Below are 15,895 nucleotides of genomic sequence, written 5' to 3'. Positions count from 1 at the left end.
AACTTACTTTCTTGTCTTATTTTGATTGAGGGTTAATCTATTGCAATGAAAAGTCATTTTTGTATGATAACAACAGTAAGTGCCTGTTCGCAATATATTGATTTGTGCATTATGGTACATTAACAAAAAAAAAAAAAGAATTCAATTCCCTTGAGCAGTATGGAAAAAGGCTCTTGTCTTGTAGTGTTGTATTTTTTTGTTAGAGACAGTGTTTTTGAATGCACTTTATCAATTTGCAATATTTTACTTGTGTTATGCTGCTGTAATGAGATAAAGGTTTTTCTCTTAGGTAATATGAAAACAAGTTCCATATTTCTTCCTCTAGCTTTGTTAGAGACACTGTTTTTGGTACAACAACGCAATTTCCCTATTTTTTTGGTTTGTATGGCAACAAGGCTTTTGACCCAAGTTTAAGCATTAAAGACAGCCTCTCTAGAGTGTATTTAGTCATTAAGAAGCCACTCAGTAATGGCAGCCAATCGGTTGAGAGGCAGTCATTGCCTGGAGCTACGCCTCGGTTCCTTGTACTGAAAGCCATTAGCAAACTGTGGCCAGTGCCACAATCATGCGCACACACACAGAAAAGCGCTCAGGGTGGAAGTGCCCTGACGTTAGGTCATACTCCACCATCTCCTGCGTCTCCTGCCTGCCAGATGTGACTCGAACAATTTTTTAAGGTCTCGTGGAGGGAAGGAGGTGGAGGGAGGGAGAGAGAGAGAGATAGAGAAAGAGACAGTTTCTGTGTGTGTGTTCGTGCAGTAATTGGGCAGGGGGTGGGGGGGGCTGGTAGTTGTTTTCTGAATCTGTTTCTACTTAGTAAATCTCCATCCAGGACTGCGTTTCATAAATTGTCGACATATTTTTTCTGTGCAGCGGACTTAACTCACTCTAATTTTGAACACATGGCTTCTGTCATGTGATATTTTCAAAACACTTGCAGACAGAGGTCCCAGCAGAAATAAACCGTCATTCTGCCGCCAGGGTCTTTAATTTTTTCTCGCAATCGCCTCGCCTCTCCCCTCCCCCAAATGCCTGTCAGTTATTCTTTTATCACGTAGCTATGTTTTCAGTTAGCGAGAGCAATATATTATTAGCTCACATTTTTGAGTGTAGTAAAATAGCATTTTGTTAATGTAAAACATGAGCCTCTTTATTATCTGTCGAAAATTGATTTGGCATCCACCGCCGTGGGCTCGATTCGTCCTAGCATCAGAGACTTTGCCACGCTTTTGTTGCCAAGCGTGGAGAGACGTCCGTTCATAGCTGCCACCGCCAGTGAGAATAAGTGACTGAAATGAATAAAGTGAATAAGTGGATAAAGGCCTACAATTTGCAGGTTTGAGTGGTGCTGAGGGCAATGAGCAGAGTGCAGAGGTAATTACAGTCTGCTTGAACTGCAAGAGAGGACAGGAGCTGTATACGGATATGGATGAAACATCTGACGTGTTTCTTAGAATTTTGAGAACTTCCAGGGCTTTCTGTGGGAACCTCATGAAGTTTCAATTTAGACTTCTGTTAGGTTGTCAGTAGTTGCAGTTTGTTGAACGATATGGGTTATTTGGTGGCCAATATGTTGCTGAGATATTCATAATATTATTTAATGACAGCGTACTATTTAAGTTGCTGAAATGATATGGCCACTTAAATGACCAGTCAAAGCTTTGGACATATTTAATGTTTCTCATGATCTTAAAAACACTTTTAATCTTATGCTTCAATGTTTGAAATTAGTTTAGTTTACAAATACATTTACGTATTTACATATTTTCTTTACAAAACTAAAATTTTATTACATAGTTTTATAAAAAGTGTAATTTCATAGTTTTGATGACTTAACTCTTAATTCTAAAATGTGGCCGAACAGTGTATTTCCCAAAGGAATATAAGGTTACAAATTTCTTCAACATTGCAATTATGTGTCCTAGATGATAAAAAAATGAAAAGCAAATGAAAACTTCTTTCTTAACAATTAAAAACCTAAATAATCTTCTAAAAAATAAAAATATCAACAATGTCTCAAACTGTGTTCAGATTTGCCAAGATACCAAAGACTGTGATGAAAAATCTGATCTAATTTAATCACAGTAGAATCTAATAATGAGAAGTGTTTGAGTTCATATTAAAATCTCTGCTTTTTCATCACAGTTTTGGTATCTTTACTAATCTGAGCACAGTTTGAGACATTGTTGAGATCTCTTCTGAATCTGAATCAAAATGTTGATAGTAGTACCACTTCTGTTAATCCACCAAGCAGGCACAGTTATAATCTCAAAATGGCCAAATACCGGTCAATATATATCGGTCTATCACAAGTTTTGAACGTCTACTTTTTCTGGCCATGTTACATTCTGTTTATGTGATGTTGTTTTCACCAAACAAACTTTTTTTCAATGACAGAGTGTTGCTTATGGACCAAGCACAAATCCCACGAGGACTTGTGTGACTTTAACCTACACGCTGCTAATGAGGGACACAGTGAAAAACACAGCAGTGTTGGTGGATAGCCAGTTAAAGCCATGTGTCTAGGTGCTGAGCCATATTGCATGTGCCATCTTTCTCTGTTTCTCTCTCTTTCTCCCCACTTTTCAGCTGGCATCTGCTCATGCCAGGAAGCTGAGTGAGTCATTGACTTGAGAGTTGGACGGGCTTCATACTAGCGTTTGAGAGCACTAATCTCAGTATGAAAGGACTTTTATTGAAAAATGCACTAATTCTGCCTCTCTAGATAAGAAGTCAGTAAATAATTATTTACTGTTTGTTCAAAAGATGCTGAAAATTGCAGTTGTGCTCGTAGTGTAATTGCAAAACTTCCATTGTTCCTATTTAAATTATGATTGTCTGTTTGTAGATGAGGCACGAGAGGAGATTACAAGTGTTTTTTTTAGGCGACTTCCCCTGTGAGGTCTTACACTCTCACGGCCTTTAAGGATTTATCCTTTTCCTCTTTTTTTTTTTTTTTTTTTTTTTTTAATGTCTGGCAACAAGATACCACACAAATCTCTGCAATTTCAACGGATGCGTAACGGCAACTGTGAATCACTTTTATTGTTCCTCTACACTTGTTTTCTTCCTCTGCGCTTCATGCCAACAGGGCCTTATTTCAACAGATGGTTAAAACAGACGTTAAGATAAATCCATTTTGAAGAAGAGGACGAAAGGAAAAAAGAGCGACTTCCAATATAAAACGCTGCATCTGTTTTATTGGTCAGTCCTTTTTTTCCTTTGACGCAAGACCATATTTTGAAATGGATCAGCAGATGGCTCCCGGCCCTTCCTATTTACTGCAGAAATGCTCCAGGAACACATTATATCACATTATAGCCACACTGTAAAACTAACAGTGCCCACTCGTCAGTGTCCACTTAAGCCAGCACGACTGGCATCAAAATGGGTAACTATAGTGTGAAATCACTTTCTTTTAAAGGTTACTGCCATCGGTAACTGATGATGGCATTTATGGTGCGTTTAAGAGGAGGAATGATTCATACATCTGTTGTAATCCAGAAATAACATCTCGGTTGGGTGTGCTGAGGAATGAGCCTGACGGAAGAGTGCAATCTCTTTAAATATCGGAGTGCACAGGTTGCTGTGTGCTGCAGTTGGTGGTTGGGTGGGTTGGTAACTCTTGAGTGAGCACAGACTGATGCAGGTCCCTTCAGCACGCGTCATTTGATGGGATGGAATGGAACGTTGGCACACCACCTGCCGCCGACCAAGTGGGGTTCGGGAAAACAACTGTGCCTGGGGAGAACCCTAGAAAAGTGAGGGCTCAGGGAGAAAGGGAACGAGATGAAGAGGAAGAAGAAGATCCAAAGGGACAGGCTTTGTTGCAGGGAGAATGAGTGGAATAAGGGTTGGGAATGAGTTCCAGGAGGGTGGGGGCATCCATACATCTTCCCTGACAAGCCGGCAGGGTTTGATGGGCCACGCTCTGTGCGCCGTTCCATCTGGCGGAGATGATTGCATGGTGCATCGGCGTGCACAAGTTCATAATGTATTCATACCGACGCAACACGCTCTCCCAGTTCACCCTCGGCCTCAGATACCTGAGACGGCATCTGAATTCCAATTACCCAAAGAGTCGATGTTCTCTCTCTCTCTCTCGTTCTCACCACATTACTGACTTCATTATCTTTAATGAACGGTGGCTCTAAAGCGCAGCAGCTGGTTGTAATGCCACCTTCGTCATCTCCTTTCAAGGCGCTATCTGTCCCGCGAGATGTCTCCTGTGAAAGGTGCTCTATATCTTTGCTTTCCTCACCTTGTGACCCTGATCTGATGAGCACGAGGCCACTAAAAGCAGCCTTCTTGTCAGCATTAGTATGCAGCTGATTGGCATCCTGTGGCTTTTGCGCGTCATGTTTCACATTACTGGTCACAGCTTTTCTCAGAGGAGAAAAAACAATTTTCCTATGGAGAGAAACCCTCCCTGAACTTCCTGCAAACACATAACTGTGGGGATTTATGCATTGCTGCAGGCACTACAGAAATATAAGGCTGAATCATCACAGCAGATTAGGTTTCACAAAGCATCTAAAGTAAGTCTCTAAGTGAATAAGCAAGTTTAGCTGGCATGTGGGAGGATGAATGTAGTTTGAGCTTTACCATTTTCACAATGACACAAAAGCGGAGATGCACCTACGTGATTATGATTTTAAATTCATAATGTGTTTGCACATGGGATAGGCTGCTTCAGAAACATCCTAGGGTTTCTAATACGCAACAAGAAAATGAATAAGATGATTCGTGACCTTCTTTTTCCTCACGTACTGGATGTGTACACAGATGCCTGTTTTACTCACCCTGGAATGAGCCGAACATTACCACTTGTGCAGTGAGTGATGTAAGAGACATGTAAGTCGAACTGTGTGCGTCAAACATACGATTTTTCTGCTAACGTTATAAGAAGAAAAGATCAAATACAGGGTGCATGAAAGGACCAGATCAAAAGGATGGATAAAAAATGTTTTTGTGAAGACTGATGTTGATAGCTAGAATACGAAAGTACAGGCTTTAAATTAGCTTGAAGCTTAGAAATGTAATTTGTCATTGTCTGTTGGTTTAGTTTTGTATATCTGTGTAATATTCTTTGTAGATTGTATAATTTTTAGTCTCAATGTCTAAGCTAGTTGTTTTTGACTCAAAAAAAGTAAAGAAAATGTGTAACCCATAATTCTATGTATAAAGATGAGACCTATGTAGTGTCACTTGTTCAGGCATATTTATTATTGTTATTATTCCATTATTCAAGAAAAACATTAAAGGATTAGTTCACTTCAGAATTAATTTCCTGATAATTTACTCACCCCCATGTCCTCCAAGATTATGTCTTTCTTTCTTCAGTCAAAAATAAAAAAAATTGAAGGTTTTTGAGGAAAACATACCATTTTAAAAAAAGAAATAAAAATTATATATTTTTTAACCACAAACGCTCATCTTTCACTAACTCTGTGATGCACCACGCATTACGTAATCATGTTGGAAAGTTTACATGTGATGTAGGCGGAAATACCGAGCAAGTGTTAACAAAGAGAATGTTCAAAGACAAACGGCCTTTACAAAAAACGCCCTACCTCGGTACTTCCACCTACATGACCTTTCCAATGTGATTACGTAATGCGTGGTCCATCGCAGAACAGTGCAAGACTGCATTTGTGGTTAAAAAGTATATACATTTTAATTTTTTTTAGAAAGTGACCGATTGTTTCGCTAGATAAGACCCTTATTCCTCACCTGGGATTGTGTAGAACCCTTTGAAGCTGCATTGAAACTGCAATTCAAAATAATTTCTTTTCGACTGAAGAAAGAAAGACATAAACATCTTGGATGACATGGGGGTGAGTAAATTATCAGGAAATTTTAATTCTGAAGTAAACTAATTCTTTAAATAGCCTAGAGTTGTTCTTTTTTTCTCCTACATAGAAGACTGTAGAAATAAACAGCATGCACAGCTGACTGTTTAGATCATAGAGGCAAACTGACTAACTGACCCTGAAGGATGTGACTCAGTTCTGCACCAAATCATGCTGGTCTTTAAAAGTGGTCTCATAAAAATAGTGTGAAAGTTTGCAATTTCTCTTTGACTTCTGATATTGGTTTGTGCATGCAAATTGGTGATTAAAGCACAAAGATATAAGGAGAGCAGCTAGGAGAGCCAGTCACATCCTTGCAAGATTCAGTGCCACTGTCAGGTCATGAAAAATGACCAGGCGTGGAGTGAAGATGAGCGACTCTGTGCTTTCTAATGCTCAGTTTGGTGTGCCGTTTAATGGCGATCCATATTACTCGAGAGCTCTTTTGAAAAGCAATAAAAGACCTTGGCGAACAGGAAAATGGAAAGCACTTCATCGTCCTTCCTGGGAGCCACATTAAATCTCTTGCTGCATCAATATCCGTGGTGGCCTGCCTAATATTCATCTGTGCTGTTCTTCTGCCAATTTCCCGTTTTGAAAGGCCAGGTAACTGCCAAACAAATGCACTCTGTGCGTTAACTCTGCGCAGATTAACTTTATGAAATCAAGCCAGGATGGATGTGCACTCTGGTATGTTTTTAAGCCTGTTTAAAATGCAAAATTGCTTCTTTTCCACTCCAAGAGGGAACTCATTTGAATTGAGTTATGCATCTCTTTTTTTCCCACAGCATATTTGCGCAGTCTACCACTTTTAGGTGGGTTTAATGCTGCTCTTGTACAATGCATTTTTATTGGCAATCCTTTTTGCTTTTACTAATAGGAGATAAAATATATAAAATTTGTGCATATGTACCCTGCACTCCATATTATGTATATAACACCTAGCTTTTATTCCAATACTTTTAGTCTAATGGAAATAGTGACGTTATAATATAAATAGTAGAGAACCTTCTATCAGAATGTTTTTTTCATTTTCTTCAGATGGGTTTTTACAGTCATTGATTGTACTTGATGTGGAATTCATCCATCCTGCCAGTATAAAAGTGAGATGTATTATGGTGATTTTATTTCACTCAAATGCTGGATGACGCACACTATGGAAGTGCAGTGCTTTTAAGTTGTCTGATGTGTAATATTCCAGTGAATAGTGAAGGAATATGAAACATAATGGATATGTTGTGCTGTCAGATGCTAATGGAGGACGTTCCTCATTCACAACACTTGTTCACATTCAGAATCTTAGCGTCCATATCGACAAAGTGTGCACACAGATTACAACCTATTCTCTACCTCCTATTATCCATTTCTGTTCGACAGGTAAGGAGAGAGGATGAGGTTTAGACGCCTCAGGGTTGTTTCTCCTTTCTCGATTCCCAATCCAATCCCAACTTTGACCCAGATGTTAATCCTCAATTACACATGCAGATCCACAAGCTGCTTTTTAGGTTGCCCTGGGCTGCTTTTGATACCAAAGCCGAAAAAGACTTTCCCATAGACCTTTTCCATCTTGGACAATTAATATTTTTTTTTCACAATTTCGTATGATATTTTCCAATTATAACGATCTGACAGGCATATTGGTTTAGAATAGCTTTCGCACCAGTGCTTGGGCTACTTTATTCATTTCAGACTTGTACTGTGGCTCTCATAAATTATAGTGCCTGGACTTGTCACATTGTTAACATTTCAAGGTAATAACTAACCCCATACTGAGATTTTAATGTTGAATCAAACCACTTTGCTTTGCCTCGTCCCTTTCACTGACTCAAGAATCTTTCGTTTCTTTCAATGTGTTTTTGAATGTCATAGACCGAATGCAGAGTTGCCTTATTAGAAATAATTGTCACTTTGACATTACCAGCATTGGTTTATCTCAGTAGTCTGTCCATCATCTCTTTATTCTTTATAGTATTTGCTTTTTTTATTTTATTTATTTATTTATCTATTGACAATACAGATACAGAACTGTTAATCAGCACAGGTGTAGGAGTGAAATAAAGACCCCCGCTCATTATTCTGTCATAAACGTCTAGCGCAGGCTGGAATAGATGTATCTGTATATCGCTTGAGCTTTGTTTTTAGCACAAGTGACTTTTTATCAATTGGGGCACGGATTGAGAGTGCAAAGAGAGCAAGAATGGGGCAGATTAAGCTTGACACATATGTTTAGGTTCTGGTGCACACATACAGCCATAGAGGTGCCTATAGGGAATGGGAGCCATACAGAGCTGAAATTCCCACCCTTTTTATCTCTTCTGCTTTAGAGCACCCACCTTTCTTTTTAGATCATTCTGCAATGTGTACATGGCTAGCAAGACAATTGCTTATATCTCTAGCTGTGAAGCATCTGTAAAGGAAGGTACAGTATAGTTATTATCAATTGTCTGTATTTAATATTCTTCTGTGGAGTAAGACGTGCTGAAAAGAGAGCGGTGAGAGAAAGAGAAGGGGAAAGACAGGAGGCCCTGCTGTTATCAGAGTTAAGGGGACACCCAGGACAGTTGTAATCAGGAAAGTCAGGCAACATGTCCCAGACGTAGGGCGGCTGCTCGCCCTGACACACAATGTTCCCACAGCTGGTACAACACGTACATGTCTGTCTATATGTAAGGAACAGAGAGAACGAGGGTGATGATGGGTCAGTACAGATGCTGATATTGTAAAACAACTAAAATGAGAGGGACTTTGCTATCATAAGATAGATAAGCAGGCTTTTAAGGTGCACTGTTATAGCAGCTAAAGAACACTGTGACCCCAGCATTAGTCATAACCTTCTGGAGTAAACAATGTCTAGATGTCATGTTGTGCGCTGTCATATCTAGGATTTTGAAGAACAAAAAAGCATGCATATGCCCTAAAAAACATCACTGTTGCTCCAAAAAAACTAAATAAATCAAAAGAGATGGTAGAGATGGAGACCTCTTCATCTCTAACAATGACCACTTTATCAAAGACAGAGAGATGCTGATCAGTCTTTTTAGATATTACCCACAATCAACTTTCTATTTGCAAAATATTTTGCTTTTTAAAAACCGAAATATAAACTTCACATTTTAAGGAGCTATGAGCATACTAGAGTTATGTAAATTCTTAAGGACATGATTGATACCGCAAATCAGCAGTCCGATTTTTGGATGCCTTGACAACTAACTGACACAAAATAAATTAAAGTTGAAATATGCAAGCAAATGTACGGTAAAAATTAGCTTATTTCCATTATACTTAACCATAATCAAGTGTAGAATGGGTTGACTGACTATTTAATATGGAGGAACAGGGTATTTTAGACATTACATGTCTGTTGAAGATGCTGGAGATCTCTGTGGGGTTCCTCCAGATTTCTGAAACATTTTAATGAGAGTATTGCCGGTGTCTTTGATCATTAGGGAAATGGTGATGACAGCTGGAATTTGACTGGTGTTACTATCTATGAACTCTCTAAAGGCGTGTACCGTGTATGTAGCTATGTGTGTATATCTTACAGGAGCTCAGGTGCTGTGGAGAGGCAGCTGTTGGGATATCACTGAGGTCTCACAAGAACTGTTCCACTTTTTCTTCTGCAGATCGTACTGAGAAGCGCTCCACCATGCCCGACTCACCTGCTGATGTGAAAACACAGTCCAGGTTAACTCCGCCCACCATGCCTCCTCCCCCCACCACACAGGGAGCTCCCAGGACCAGCTCCTTCACCCCAACTGCATGTGAGTACTCATTCACACTGTGTTTGACCTACTCATCAACACCATGACAGATGACCAATGTATCTGAAGGGCACAAATGTATAAAATATTCACAAATGTTCTCATAACAAATCTTTCATACTGAATCCAATTCTGTTCTTTCTTGGAAAGTGTGGATACCTAAATAAACTTCCAGTATCCGAGCTAAGTCAGCCAAGCCAGATCATTGCAATACAGTTTTTTTGCATTTGGTTTACAGAGATGCATTATTTCATTTTGAAATAATGATATTTGGACTTCCAATACATCTTCCTGCATTTTACAGTTTGTGATGTGTCAGAATTGTTAGTTGGCTAGTTGGAGATGTTCTTACAGCAACTCAGTCATCAAATACTAAATAAGTTGTATTTGTGTCCAGTGGAGAGAAGTACGGGAGCTTTGGAGTTCCTGTCATATGCATATGTTGAGGTTTGATCCGAGCTTTGGGTGCATAAATTATTTGACAGCATTACTTTTACGGTTAAACCATATGCAACCGCTAGATCGGACATGATGTATACTAATCAAAACTTTGAGCGTGAGGTGAGAATTACCAGTATTTCTGCACTGCAATGTTATTCTTTAAATGCGATAATCATACACAAATGTCAGAGAATATAAAGAATATGTAGTTTTGCATTCCCCTCATTACTGCCGTCATGAGTTCCCATCGCCTTCTGACGTGCAGATTTTTGCGTCTGCCCGCTGGCTGATGCCACAAAGAGCATCACACATGGCAGCTCAGGGGAGCTCTGGAGTGGCTCACTATCAAAGCCATCCGTGCCGCAGCCTCCCAGCACCATGTCAGTGTAATTGAGCAGTGGTGTGCTGTCAACAGCAGTAACACATTCCTCTCTCTGATGTTACATCCCTAAAAACAGATCAGTTGGACTCTGCAATTAGCGCTTATGAAAAAAGAGACAAAAAGCAAGCTGAGTCTGAAGCAATCCGGAGCCTTTTTAAAGGCAGACTCTAATTATACATTCTGAAGGTTTAACAAAGCAAGCGCTTTGATTTCCCCTCCATGTAATTGTTACCAGATGCAGCTCAAGTATCTCGTTTCTGTTCTGTTGGAGGGAGGCCAGGCAAACGAGGCTATCACGCAGCCTAATCTCATTAGAGAGACGTTGATTCCAAGCTGCATCCCTCCACCGCGTATGTTTCTCATCGTGGCACGGGGGGCACTCGACCACATGTATTCTCCTCCTCTGGACTTAATATGTCTGATGTATGGAAGCAAGAACGCACTGCTTCCTTCTCAAAGCTGCCGTGGCTGATTCAAAACAAATGTTCCACTGTCACAAGAGCCTCGTTTAAGCACCGTCAGTAACAGGCGTTCATACAACACCAGTGTCATTTTTGACAAAGGATCCTCTTGCAGCTTCTTTTTGAGGAATGTTCCTGGCAGTGTTTAATATGAATCTTTTGGGTTTAGATCATTCAATATACTTGGGTTAAAAATAAATGCCAATGTTCTCTTTGTGGCGTGTTGAAAAAATATGTTTCTGTTTTCCAGTAACAAATGGCACCAGTCACTCTCCCACTGCACTGAACGGAGCGCCATCTCCACCCAATGGCTTCAGCAATGGGCCTTCATCATCATCTTCGTCCTCACTGGCCAATCAACAGCTGCCGCCGGCCTGTGGCGCAAGGCAGCTCAGCAAGCTCAAACGCTTCCTCACGACACTGCAGCAGTTCGGCAATGATATCTCACCTGAGATAGGAGAACGAGTGCGTACGCTGGTGTTGGGGCTTGTGGTGAGTCTGCTATTACATACTGTTTTACTTAGTGGCTCAAGTCAGCATGAAATGAAAATTCATCCAATCTATTGTATAAATGCATGGTATTAAACTTATTGTGCACAGTGTTGGGGAGTACTTTTACTCAAATAATTTTACTAAATACTTTTAAGAGTAATGCATTATAATATTGCTTTACTCCCTAAAAAAGTAACTAATTGCATTACTTAGTTATTTTTTATGAAAAATAATGTGTTGCATTACTTTTGTGTTACTTTTCCTCACCTGGGCTGGGCTTGCTTGTTTGTTTTTTAATAACAACAGCTCTATTTTTGGCAAATGTTGCATCTCTTTCACACCAAAATTGAACTGAATAAGCCTCAGGTTGAAGGAAATGCATATTTACGCCTTTACAGTAGAGGGCGCAGCTCAAACAAACCATTCAGCTGTGCTGCCATTCTGGATTAAAGAAGAATAGGATACAGAAGTTCAAAACTCTTATTTCTAAATCTAATCTAAAGTAATTTTTGCTCATAAGTATGGTTGAATTAGATCATTCAAGGTCAGCAGCAAAGACATTGGTTAATAAAGTGAGATTAAATACATAAATATATTTGTGTAATTTATTATAGTTAATTATTACAGGTTTGCATAAAATTCCGAGGTTGCATTTCACTGTTTTTATTCATTTTGAGGAATACTGAATGTTTTCGTGCAAGTGAGATGCAAGTACACATTTAGCCTAGAACTACAATAACCATCATGTTCAAAAACTGCACACAACACCTCTGCACTTTATTTCTCTCAACATGGGGACAGGAGAGCTGTCAGTCAATAAATGTGAAAAAGTAACTTGCGTTACTTATCTGAAAAAGTAACTTGGATATTTTGTGGTAAATTGAAAACTTAAATGCGTTACTATACTAGTTACTTGAAAAAGGACATAACTCAAGTTACTTGTAATGCGTTACCCTCAACACTGTCCGTGCATTTATTTCATTTTTTTGTTGTGAAATGACAGACTTTTCTGTGGTGATGTATGCTGGACTTCTCCAACCATGAATCTTGCTTAAACCCTGCCCCTGCAAGCTCACGTTCATCTGCCTCTGTTTTTGAGTATAATGTGCATATCTCAAAATCCAATCAACAACAAATGAATTGAATTGAACCATGCCCTACATCTGTTTTCTTTTTCAATAAGCCATTACTCTTAGATGTACATCAATAAACAGAAGCAAAGATCTGCAGCTACGTCCGTTTCATCATGATCTAATGGGGAAGAATTTTCTAACAGTGTATTGTTTATAATGTGATTACAATTATTTAACTTAAAAAAATTTGTGATTATTGCATTTCTGAAAAGGATTTATTTTGGTTTTTTGTCACCAAATTTTATTTTGGCTTTTATCATAGAAAAGAAAGGCTTGTCCAACACATCTGTTGCTAAGCATAGCAACATAACTGTGAAAAAGAAAAAATGATCCACTTGACAAGATGTGTGCCATAAGCTGTACACAGCATTATTTTCATTAATATGTAGTTATGGAATAAACAATGGTGAAATAGCAGCCTGTACTAGAGGAGGGCTGTTTTAATTAGCCATTCCAAAGGAAAGCTCTTTTTTTCAGCAGGCATTTGTTTATTTTTTGCTGTGTCTACACGCAGAGGCTTCCTTGTGTCCCCTTGGCTTCCATGGCTCTTTTTAATTCGCTCCCCACTCTGCCTTATTGAAAAGAGTGACACACTTAATTAGCGCCGCCGATGCTGGAGAAAAGCTCAGGAGGCTTTCTGGCTGTCAAAACAGGCCGCTGCAATCTGGCCGAACAGATGTAAGCCTAATGTAACAAAATTCAGGTCTGGGAAAAGAGGGGAAGAAAAAAAGCCTGTGTATTTTTCTCAAACGTACGACTCTCCTTCCCATCTTTCCTTCCGCTAGCTCTCTTGGAAATAACATCAAGAAAATTGAAAATAGTGTCCAATCCGTTCTATCAGTCTGTTAAAAGATGATAGAGCTGAGAGCAGGAGAGATAGAAATTAGTAATTTCTCTTTTTTTACACTGCCAAGTTTAACAGGGGTGAGATATATGTCAGTTCGGTAGGGAACAAGACACGTACTTTTTATAGCTGCATATCTTCTGTGTGCGTTATGATGTTTATGTCATGTCTTATCTCGCAGAACAAGCTGCCTGGTGTAATACTGCATCTGTAGTTGTGTTTGCATACGTATTTGTGTGTGTTTGTTGATGCAATGATGATGCGGTCAGCGCGTGCACATGTAAAAACCACCAGATCAAGCTTCCCCATACAAGGCCTTTCACCACAGCCATCCATATGCCTCCCATTACAGTCTTCAAATCATTCAATCTTCAGCAGGATATAGTTTTGCCTCCAATAAGTAATATTATCACATAATGTTTTCCACATGTATTCATGCGTACACCGTCTTTTTTCCTCTCTCCCTGCAGAACTCCACTCTAACCATTGAGGAATTCCACTCCAAACTGCAAGAAGCGACCAACTTCCCACTCCGACCTTTTGTCATCCCGTTTCTGAAGGTATTGCACAAGCAAGCAATCTGGAAAACATTTAAACAACTGAGGCACAGATGTACATATTTCTCCCAGCTCTCAATTTTTTTTCATCCCCCGCTTTTAAATGGCCTAAATGGATACATGTTTTCCTCATGAGCAAAGAGGCATCAGATTTCTTGGTCACAGGGACCAATTTTTTAATTTCTCTTTGGAAATACGTGATGCGAACACACATTACTCAGTGTAACAGCACCATACGAGACCGTCCCACAGCACAATATCTCTATTTATTCATACGTGTCGATGGACACCCTTGTTCGACCGTCGCTTTTCTCACACGCTGAATTTTGGAGGGCAGGGCACATCTGAAACCATTACCACAGTAAGACGATCTGTTGTCTGGGAGAATATCAACCTTTGCCCTCTCTGCCGCCCATTTGTCACTACAACCCTTATTTCATTACAGTTGAATGTGTCTCTGGGCCTGTTTATGTTGGAGCACTTAACACGAACCGTTCAAATAAACAGTCTGCATATTATTCTTTCGACTAAGGGAAGTATTTGAGTTACACATGACACATTTTTGTATCACATTATCGTGTTCGAGATTAAAATGATTGTAGCCTGCGGAGCAAATGTATAATTTGTTAATTTATGACATATGTAGCAAATAGACATCAGTGCTTGATAGAGATTAAATTCTCATGAGCTTTGATCCATATGGTGACTGCTGTATCCATCCACTCTCAATCGTTAGCCATTCGTTTTCATCTGCTAGTAAGTGACAGCTATTACGCACGCCGCACCGACCTACCCGTTCCCCACCCTCTTTGTCTAACCTTCACCCCCTCCCCCTGTTTCCCATCTTTCTTTCTTGCTCTGCTTTCCTCCATCTTCCTTTCCATAATAATAAAATAAGCGACCGGTGGAGATGGATCAAATCTGTGTTGTTTACTCCATTAGATGATGATGGAAAGGGGTCCGTTGGTTTGATGCAACCGCCGTTCTCATGGCGTGCCGTTCGAAGGCATTTCATCTTGTCCACTGCTTGTCCTGGCTGGCTCTGTCATGCAGAAATTGGTCCCATTAGGGGTTGCGCCGGCCGCTGACGGATGCAGAGAAGCATACAGGGACACTTCCCTGACTCGCTCACTCTCACACAACTCCACGCCATATGGTTACTGTATCATCCAGTCAGGAGGGGTGGTATCAAAGAAGCAACTTGTGTTTTTTTCTCGCTCCCTCTCTCCCTCTCGTCTAATTTTAGTGGTTTTCCTCAAAGGAGCCTTTAATGACAAATACCATATGGCTGTGGGAACAGGGGCTTTTATAAGTGTGCAGAAGCGCAGCTGCAACAATGTGCATTAGCAGCATTTTTTCATTAGGCTAATGTTGTCTAGCGACCCTCCCGTCAGAGTTGGGTTTTGCGGGGAAGTGTTTACAGGAAGGGCAGCGTGCATCACGCTAATGATGTAATCCGAATTTGACACCAGCTGACGGCCTTTGTGCTGATGGCTTTTGTTTATGATTTCTCCAAATGGATTCCTCATCAGATAAATTTGTAATATTTAGCCGCTGTTTCGTTCAGCAGGCTCCATAAAGCCTGTAAGCACATGTGTTCCTCTGCAGCTCTGTGCCTCATTGCTCAGAGACGTACTCAGCGTGACATAGTCGGCGCTTCACCACATGCTAGCAGTGCAGAGGAAGTGAGGATTACATATACATGGCAAACTGCTTTGCGGCTTGTGTTTGATATGCTGGTTTCCAAATAGCTGCGTGCTAATGGACCACACAGGATCTGGAGAACACACTCAGACATAATCGAAGCAAACATCAAATCTTGTTTATAAAGCTACAGGATTGTATTATGAAAAATACATGATGATAAAATTGTTTTTACCGCTATTATCCAAAATGCTTTTATACGGAGTTGCACACAACACAAATTAGACTGTTGTGTTAACGCTTTCTGATGAATAAGCTTTTCTCATTC

The 15,895-nt window shown here is 39.9% G+C and overlaps 1 protein-coding gene across 9 annotated transcripts in view; it reads left to right on the top strand.

The window, feature by feature from the left end:
- runx1t1 (RUNX1 partner transcriptional co-repressor 1) overlaps positions 1–15,895 on the top strand; it is a 56,590-nt gene that overhangs the window by 23,348 nt on the left and 17,347 nt on the right. For all 9 annotated transcript variants that reach the window (XM_067410940.1, XM_067410939.1, XM_067410937.1 and 6 more), the window contains 3 exons: positions 9,476–9,613; positions 11,148–11,389; positions 13,837–13,926. In XM_067410940.1, coding sequence (XP_067267041.1) covers positions 9,476–9,613; positions 11,148–11,389; positions 13,837–13,926 — 470 coding nt within the window. The remainder of the gene's footprint in view (positions 1–9,475; positions 9,614–11,147; positions 11,390–13,836; positions 13,927–15,895) is intronic.

Source organism: Chanodichthys erythropterus, chromosome 15 (assembly GCF_024489055.1).
Source record: "Chanodichthys erythropterus isolate Z2021 chromosome 15, ASM2448905v1, whole genome shotgun sequence".
Lineage (NCBI taxonomy): Eukaryota > Metazoa > Chordata > Actinopteri > Cypriniformes > Xenocyprididae > Chanodichthys > Chanodichthys erythropterus.
This window is presented reverse-complemented; position numbering and strand designations above follow the sequence as displayed.